Source organism: Cottoperca gobio, chromosome 5 (genome assembly GCF_900634415.1).
Source record: "Cottoperca gobio chromosome 5, fCotGob3.1, whole genome shotgun sequence".
NCBI classification, from domain to species: Eukaryota; Metazoa; Chordata; class Actinopteri; order Perciformes; family Bovichtidae; genus Cottoperca; species Cottoperca gobio.
In genome coordinates, this window is record NC_041359.1 from 26457025 (window position 1) to 26466685 (window position 9661).

The following is a 9661-nucleotide window of genomic DNA, read 5'->3' on the forward strand; positions in this document are numbered from 1 at the left end:
AAGTGAAGTGTTCTTTTACTAAGATAGATACACAACCATTTAGAACATGTGACACACACAATGAAAGGAAACAGCACTTAGTATAACTTAAGCCATTTCTGATACAATTCTTCTTTCTGTGCGACGATGATGACGATCATTTCTTTTATTTTTCTCTTTGTTGCTTTTATTTTGAAGGAAACCATTGGTGCTTCATCACACACACAAAGGTTCACGAATGTTGAGATGGAGAACATAGCTGCACACATGTGTATTCAGATGCATGCAATGCACATGCCATACGCTTTATCTGACGCATACATAGAGATGTCGTCTTTCACTCTGCGGCACTCAAACGCACACGGCCTTGGAATAGTTGAGATGGATGAGTGTGCGGTGACTGACAGTTGATTCATCGGTCCCACAGCCACCATACATATTCTAATAGGGCCTTTAGGAAAGTAAAAAAACTTGCAGAGTGAGATCAGGATTTTGCTTTTACACAGCGGGAGGAGAGAGGCCATTATTCTTAGCTAGCATATCGTAGCTGTCAAGTGAAGAAGCACCTGCCTCAGAGAAAAGATATAGGATTAATACTAAACAACCCCAGACATGAATCTTAAAATGACTCTTTCAGTCGCAGTTGTTTGAAAAGTTTCCTGGATGGAGTGAGGAGTTCATTCTCAAAATGCGTTGCACCAAGGCATGTTGGAGCGCTCGGTCCTCCATCATGCGTGCATTTCTTTTTGAGTATCATCGCCGACTGACCTATTAATAAAGTCAACAGCAGCATTGAAATGATGAGTCAGCTCTATCAGTTATCTTTCAAATGTAAAGATATTTAGATGCAATGCTTCTCAATATGCAAGAAACGCATGCACTCAATGCAAGACATTCACACAGCATGAAATATCGGACATTTGTAACTTCCACATGTTTGTTTTTAAGTATTTGGCCGTGTTTGCCCAAAAAAAGACGAGAGATGCAATGCAACGTAGGGTCCGAGCCAGATGTCGCTCTTAGGCCACCAGGACACTCTGCTATTGGTTAAAGATCTACAATAGATTCATGTTTTCCTTTCTACTATTTGATTTGATTATTTATTCATTTTATTGTGAAGGGGCTCCGTTAGATGCGCCTTGATCCGTCTGGAGGCTTCTACTTCACAGCATCCTTTTGTGTTTTCTGTACAACTCAGGCAGATCGTCTACTTTGTCACGTCGCTCAAAAGTGTATCGCCGCCGCTCTCCAAGGTTCTGATGCTGGGAACATCAGAAATGCGGGAACATTTGCGAAAGCTCAAGCTGAAGAAAAACTCCAATAATATCCATAATAGCCATTGTTTCCATCGGTTCCCGTTGCTCTTTAACTAAGTGTGTTTCTAAATCAAGTTGATGTGTCTTGCTATCATTTTGTTAGTCGGCCTCTCGGTGGTGTAGAGAGAATATAGAGTTTAAGAGCCTTACGTGGGCTAGATTTTACTGTCTGGCAAAAGCAAGCAACGCTTATAGAGTGGATCCAAAATTATCCATTTCTTAAATGTGACTGTCTGTAGACAATAAACCACCTTTATCCTGACAGTCTCCCTCTCATACACACGCAGTGGAGATGTTTTATGAATGTTCGAGTGGATGAAACACTCCAAGACTTCAACACCAATTGTCCCGAATGAAATGATTGATTACGTCATCATATAAGATTTGTGAAGTATGGATTTGATGTTCTCCTTTTAGTTTAAATGTCTTTTTTCATCGTTTGTCTCATCGTTTCTTTTGGATGTTGGATATCTCATTTTTTAGAAGAAGCTGGTTTCTTGAGTTTGGTTTTGAACCAAACAGACGGGAGTAATAAAACATTTCATGCTTTTAGCCTTGACAGAGGCCATTCTTTTTTAAAAGTAGCATAATGTGAGCGTCTAGTGGTAAAGTATCTGTCAGCAACATGTCAACCCTGCGATGGATTAGTGCTGCAGATTCTCTCTGTGAAATGTGGCTTTACACGGCAGATGCTTTTAATGGAGATGTTGAACTGTGTCTCCTTTAACTTTTACAACATATTTGAAGCGACTGCAAGAACAAAATGTACATTGTTAGTGACAGACTGGAGTAAATTGGGTTATTGATAAAGACATAACAGAGCGTACGGAGATAGATATTGATTGTGAGACGTTTAAAAATAAAACGGCAATCAGTTTGGAAATATTGGACTCCGAACTCTCTTATCATATTTATGAATATTTGTATTGAGGAAATCAATTGAGGTCTGCAAATATCCTGCAACATAAACACCACGTTTGTGTTTGTGTCTAACTCGACACTCATCTAAACACCTGTTATCCTATTTCACAGCTCCACCCACCCCCATCGCTCCGCCTGAGCTTCTCGCGGTCGGTGCCACTTACCTTTGGATCAAACCCAACGCCAACAGCATCATTGGCGACGGGCCGATCATCCTGAAGGAGGTGGAGTACCGAACCACCTCAGGTAACTGGGCGGAGACCCACGTGGTGGACTCGCCCACCTATAAACTGTGGCATCTGGACCCAGATGTGGAGTACGAGATCAAGGTCCTGCTGTCCAGACCTGGGGAGGGAGGAACAGGGCCGCCGGGGCCGCCGCTGGTCACCAGGACTAAATGTGCAGGTGAGTGACTTCTTGTCTTGCTTCTGTTGTTGGACGGCTCCATTGTGGTCCTGAGTGGTCATGCTATGATGATTACAAACGGCTCCTGTGGCCTCATGAAAAATACGAACAAAAGTGTTTTCTTCTGGAGAACAAGAGCACAAATCAAAAATGATGATAATGGGGACGTTAAGAAGGTGGAGTGCGGGGGTGGGAGGAGGAGAGGAGGCAGAGAAGATGGGGGATGTTAGGTGGTGACAATCAGGGCCTGTGTGTGTGTGTGTGTGTGTGTGTGTTGACTAGGTAACCCAGCATGTGGCTCCACTACCTCTTCACTCCATGTCTCTTTTATTTTTCTCTTTTACAAACATCCTTCCATGTATGTGTATCACTCTCTCACTTTCCCCTACTTTTCTTTTTCTTTATATTTCCTCCCCTCTTCCTCTTCATCTTCATCTTCATCCCCTCCTCTCTTTCCCTTCATTTTCAGTCTTGTGTTTGTTTTTCACTTTCGCACAACCCTTTTTCTCAAGAGCCTCTTATAAAACGAGACAAAAGCTTTTGTCAGTGATTTCTTTGCTGCGGTGAGTAAAGATGTAGAGAGTAAGACAAAGGGAGGAAGAGGAGAGGAGAGGAAGGAGAGGTGTGAAGGTGCTGGGCTGAAAATATATTCTGCTCAATCTGCATCGAACCTTTGATTCACAGGAGAGAGTGAGAAAGAAAGAGAGAAATAGAGAGAGAGAGAGAGAGAGAGAGAGAGAGAGAGAGAGAGAGAGAGAGAGAGAGACAGGACAGAGAGACAGAGACAGGAGAGAGAGAGAGAGAGAGAGACAGAGAGAGACAGAGAGAGACAGAGAGAGACAGAGAGAGAGAGACAGAGAGAGAGAGAGAGAGACAGAGAGAGACAGAGAGAGACAGAGAGAGAGAGAGAGAGAGAGACAGAGAGAGACAGAGAGAGAGAGACAGAGAGAGAGAGACAGAGAGAGAGAGAGAGAGACAGAGAGACGAGAGAGACAGAGAGAGACAGAGAGAGACAGAGAGAGAGAGAGAGAGAGAGACAGAGACAGAGAGAGAGAGAGAGAGAGAGAGACAGAGAGAGACAGACAGACAGACAGACAGACAGAATAGTGCTTTAGTGCCTGTTTCTTGCTGGCAGTATTATGTATCTCGTTTGTTCACACAGGTCTTCAGATTGTAGTTGTTTATGTATTAAGAAAGTTAATAACACACATGCCTAAGTTGGGAGTGTGTTTACCTCACGTTGTGTGTGTCAGTGTGTTTGTGGTCTTCTGTCCGCCCCCTAATTGTTTTTACTCTCGGGTAATCAGCAGGTGGAAATGAACAATGCCGTCTTTCCTTCCTTCCTCTCACTTTCTCTCTTTTTCAATTTCCATCTCATTCTTCAATCTTTTTTTATTGTCGACAAATCCCTTCCTCACCCTGCCTGTTGCACAATATGTCATTCTTGTTTTCCCTTTTCCTTGAAGAGTCACAAGTATATAGTTTCATTTATGAAAAGGTTGTTTGTAGCTTATTTAACTCCAGCAGGAGTAAACAGTGGATTTATTGGAGACTATTTTAGCTGCGGCTTAATACACATTTATTTTGATCATGGTCATGTGACCCAGTGTGGCTCATTGTTGGGTTTTGTAATAGTTTTTGGACAGATGAGAGATGGTTGATAAACTGACTCAGAGGTGGTGTGTGTGTGTGTGTGTGTGTGTGTGTGTGTGTGCGTGTGTGTGTGTGTGTGTGTGTGTGTGTGTGTTGGTTTGTGTGTAAAGCGTAGTAGAAAGGAACATGTGTTTCTGGGTTAGTGGCGATGTGTTGAGCTGTCACAACCACTCACACTGGGTGCTGTGTGTGTGTGCGTGTGTGTGTGTGTGTGTGTGTGTGTGCGTATGTGTGTGTGTGTGTGTGTGTGTGTGTGTGTGTGTGTGTGTGTGTGTGTGTGTGTGTGTGTGTGTGTGTGTGATGCGATTGGAGCAGGCAGGTATGACAGATGTTCAAACGCCTGCTGGCTATTGGCAGTGTTGGTGTGTGTGTGTGTGTGTGTGTGTGTGTATGTGTGTGTGTGTGTGTGTGTCTCGATACCCTCTGTGTTCACCTTTCTGTTCGTGTTAGCTTCCACAGCCCAGCTCAGTTCCCAACAACAGGCCTAATAATCCCTATGAAGCAGATACTTGTAGCATCATATTATTACCTCGGTGTAATTATTATAAAATACTGTCAGGATTATTGTGAGTACTAATTTCATGCCGATATATCATCAGTTGAAGTATGTATGTGCATTAAAGGACCTGAGCTAATTTTTTTGTCAACTTTGTGTGACGATGTCCGACACACGACATTCAGAAGTCAGGTGCTTTTTGTTCTTTAAATAAAACTAGCAGCTTTTAAAAAAGTGTCCGGGTTGTGATGTGCATTAATATGAATAATTAAAAATTAGAGCTGCACCGATTGACAGGACGGGTCGGCTTTAAATATTTCAGAAGTGTAGAACCAGATTCAGATTTCACAGAAGAAGTGTTGCATCAACACAAATGAAGCGGCTCTAACTGCATGTTCACTTCTCAACTACTAAAACACACAGAATGTGCATTTCCCCTCCCACCTTCCTCCCTCCACCGGCTCCACACTCCATCGTTGTTGTGCTGTTGTCGCAGCCGGCTGCCGGGCGTCCGTCGCTCAAAATAGGATTCAGGCCATTTCACCCATAACCGGCTCGGCGGTGGCTCCGGGGAATCCAACAACGATTTTTAGCCATGTGCCTCCTCTAGCGTGGCACATTTGGAGAGCGGCGTGAAGAGTAGATGGAGGAGGCGAGCTAAAATGAACCCTCCATTCAGCTCGAGGTGCGGCGAGGACACAGCCTTGATAATGATTGATTTCATCACGCGCTCCCCCCCTATATCGACCCTCTGCTCACTCCTTCCTTCCTTTTCAAGGCCCTCGAACAATTCATCACCCGGTTTTCATTTGGATAATTCTTTCTTCGTACCCACCTGTTTTGGTGGGTACTGTTCTCAGTGGACCAGTTATTCTCGTACTCCTCCGATGTTGCGTGCGTGCGTGTTGTTTTGTGATTTCTGTGTCTCCGATTTCAAATGAGTCTTCCTCCTCCATCCATCGCTGCTAATCTTTCTCTGTTAAGTTAGCAACAGAGCCAGAACACACAGTACGTTAGCATCCTCCCTACTCCTGCTTGCTCTCTGTGTCTCTTCCCTCTCCTTAATCTTTCTCTGTGTTCTCTCTCTCGGAAATATTACCGTAAACTCAATTTTCCCTAAACTTGAAAGGTGAATATTGGCTCTGATCCTCTATAAATATCAGCTTTTAACTTTAGCATTACCTCCTCAAAGAGTAACTGTGTCCTCCTATAATCTCAGCCCCCGCTCCTGTCCTCTCTGTAAATTCATATTTTTATGTGAAGGATGATAATGTAAGTGTTGGCTAATATGTTACCCTATAAAAATGGACTTTTAATGTACCCACTGTACATAAATCTTCTTTTAGTATCTTTTCTGTGCCCCCCCCCCCCCCCTTTCCCCCGAACATTTCCTTCCCTCCTCTCGTCTTTATAGAAGGCAGATGCTAATGTGAATGTTGGCTAATGTGCGCCACTCTATAAAGACTTTATTCACCTTCAGGTTATATACGACATCCCAGTCCTTTCTTTCCTCTCCCTGTCTCACCCATTTCTGATAAGGTAGATCTTTATGTGAAGGGTGGTAATGTGAGTGTTGGCTAATGTGTTCCTCCATAAAGATAGATTTTTAATTTACCTGCTGGGTATACACTGATTTGGCTGACATCGCTGCTTCACCATTCTGCCGAGCCAAGCAGTTTAGACGTACAGTAGTTAAGAGAGTGCATCTTTTCTGGATCAAACACCGGCAAAGTCAAAGCGTTCACAAGTGCAGGTGGAGTGGTAATAAATGACAGTCTGCATCTGTTGTATATATATGTTTTAAATAAGCACCTTGTGGTGAAAAGCAAACAAGCTGTCTGCGTTAGTCTTCCCAGCTACCTGTTGATGATGTAACTGTAGCTTTTAGTCAGAGCAGATGTCACCAGATGATACACAGAAGCTGCCAAATCACAGCCCATCTGCACTTCCAGCTACTCTCCCCTTTCACCGCTCTGCTTTCTGCACCGTTCACAAGCCATGTCTTTCTTCATTTATTGCCCAGAACAGTCTCAAATCGCCATACTTCCACTGCAGAGAAGCTTTTTACATACAAGCTCTACAGGGAACGGCCTTCATATCTTCATTCATGCACTACAGAATGATATTCTCATCTGCGAGTTAAATGTCTGTACGTACAGAGGTGTGGACCACATCTGGAAACCTTAACTTTAATTCATTAATTAATTAGTTTGCCTAAATGGATCGAGTTGTATGTTATTAATATCTGATTGGTTGTAATATGTTGCCCCCAGCAGCAAAGGCCACTGTGAAACTGTCTAGCTGAACTGTTGGATTATGAAATGATGCAAACAACCAAGACATTGCACTCAAGGTGAAGCCATTTACATTCGACTGTATGCACCTAAAGTCATCTTAAATACATGTATCCATAGCCCTTTCCCTCTCTTTCCTCGTGTTGCCTCTTCCTCTGCTTTCTGTGCCGCACAACTTTCTTGCTGCTCTCTGACAAAAACTCCACGAGCTGAACATCTTGAACCAGAACAGCTTGTTTCCATCATGATGCTACACCGTGTAAAGAAAGCTTTCACTCGTCAAGGAGCTTGTTTCCACCATGCAAAGAGTAATTGCAACTTTCACATAGTGGTTCAAAGTGGCTGGATCTGCTGCAAAAAGCTTCTAGTTCAGTAGTTAAGTGAAGAGTCACCCTTCCATCCTCGCAGCACAAATGGAAACCTAAAAGTACAGAGGCAGCTCGTTTGTACGGGGCAGTGAACAAAGAAACATGTCTTGTTTTTTTTACAATAAAATGATTCTCTCACATGATCATTGTAGCGAATATTATATGCTATTACAATAGGGAACTATGTCCCTTTATCTTTATGGCTTTCATGGACGCCAATAAAACACCTTCAAAGTGTGTAAGTGTTGTAATCGAAGATCATAAAACGGCACTTTCATCCTCAGATTTTCTAATATTTCTCTGCAGAATTGTTCTTTAAGAAAAACAAAAACAGATGCTCCTCTGGAACCATCAGAGCAGGGGACTGAAATCCAGGGCGCACACGAGTCAAATCGCATGCGTTCACCTACAAACTGAGATCAGATGAACTCGCTTTGTGCAAATATTAAAAAAGTCTCCTCGTCTCTGTTTTCTTTTCTTTTTTAGTTTAGTTTAGTTAGTTTACTTTATTATGCTGTTGGAGGTAAAACCCACTGTCTTCTTGTTCTTCTTCTTGTCCCTTTGAGTTTCCATGTCAGACTCTTCATTGCTCAGTCTCTGAATGCCCGTCATGTCCCTGTCCTCGGTCCTTCTTCTCTTCTCCAGTTTCCCAAATTCTTTCATTCACATGCAGACTGACAACCACCCACAGAGAGCCTTATACGTTCTTCTGAATCCGTCTTTTGAATTAGCTCTGATATCTTGTCACTCTTTCAGCTTTCAGTCTCATTGGAGGTGTTGTTATGGTTCTGTTGCAATGCCGAAATCCTGCTTCTCGGAGAGCAATGTCGGATTGAAGGACATGTGCCACTTGGTAGCATTATCGGTGATTGAAATGCATGACAGGTTATGTTTGGGGCTTACTATGATGGATTTCACTTTAAAACCACCTTGTGAAATCAATTGTTCTCAAGTTAAATCCAAGATGGGACTGTGGAAGACGGTGTGTGTGTTTCTGGTGCTGACTCACAGCCTTGACACCAATACAATCTCAACTCTTTCAATCCACCAGAGCCTCTGATTAAACCAATAGATTAGGGATTAACTGATCGAGTCACACTGAATGTCTTAAGTGATTCAAATACCAATGCCAGTCTTTGGACAGTTCATTTGGCTTCAGTGGAGAGATGTGTTTCAAGTTGTTTGAATGTCATTACAGAGTCACCAAACTGTCAGTGAAAATCATTTTCACGAGCGTAAAGAACGTGACTGCGGCTCCCTGAAAGCAACACTTTGTGAAGCTCTTAGCCGGCTCTCGACTCTCCATCCCTAATGACCTTACTGTTGTTTTATTTCTTCTTCTTCTTTATTTGTTACACTTATGGTAGTGCACAATAAAATAAAATAAATCACAAAACACAATTCTATTTTCACATTCCGAGACTGAAAAGTAGAAGGGAAGGAAAACAATCTTCTGTGAAGAGACATTTAAATGTTGTGAACACAGCAACAGTTGGATGATGTGGCACGACAGCACGACATGTGCATTTCAGTGCAACTTTATGGAGGTGCTAAATGTCATAAATTAAATAATGAAAGTTGCTTTCATCAAAAAAACAAAGCAAACTTACTAAACAACCAAATATTCCACTAAAATCAACTGCCCCACAAAGCTATGCACGTGTGTGTGTGTGTGTGTGTGTGTAATACAAGACGACTGTAATAGTGAGCGTGAGGTAGACCAACCAAGGTGCAGCCCCACTGCAGTAACTCTGAGGACCCCCATGACCTCGGCTAAACATTAACACTTAGACTACTGTAGGGATGTAGATACAGACTCAAATATGCAGCCGACCCAAACTATTTAACATAAGGTTTAAAAGAAGAAACAAAATCAATTCCTACCTGCTTCTGAAGGAGCAGCGTGCGTCTGAGCGCGACCTGTGTCCTTGTTGAATAAGGCCATCAGAAGAAATACAATATTGTAATGTGTTTGCTCTTCACCTCATGCGAGAGTTGGAGCGTGTGAATGCTCCTCCATGTTTGAATATGTATTTGTGTGTCTGGAGATTAACACACACATCAGATCAATGAGAACAATGAGACCGGCTGTGAATACCAGATCACCTTCCAATCTCCATAAACATACAGCAGAGCACAGAGGTGTGTGTGTGTGTGTGTGTGTGTGTGATCCCTTATCCTGATCCCGCCTACATTGGAGCTGCACAAATACTGACGACATGTATATCT

At 42.8% G+C, this 9661-nt stretch overlaps 1 protein-coding gene across 11 annotated transcripts in view; it reads left to right on the top strand.

The window, feature by feature from the left end:
* The window catches only part of ptprt (protein tyrosine phosphatase receptor type T), a 275177-nt gene that overhangs the window by 83365 nt on the left and 182151 nt on the right, over positions 1–9661 (top strand). For all 11 annotated transcript variants that reach the window (XM_029431023.1, XM_029431025.1, XM_029431026.1 and 8 more), the window contains exon 8: positions 2328–2621. In XM_029431023.1, coding sequence (XP_029286883.1) covers positions 2328–2621 — 294 coding nt within the window. The remainder of the gene's footprint in view (positions 1–2327; positions 2622–9661) is intronic.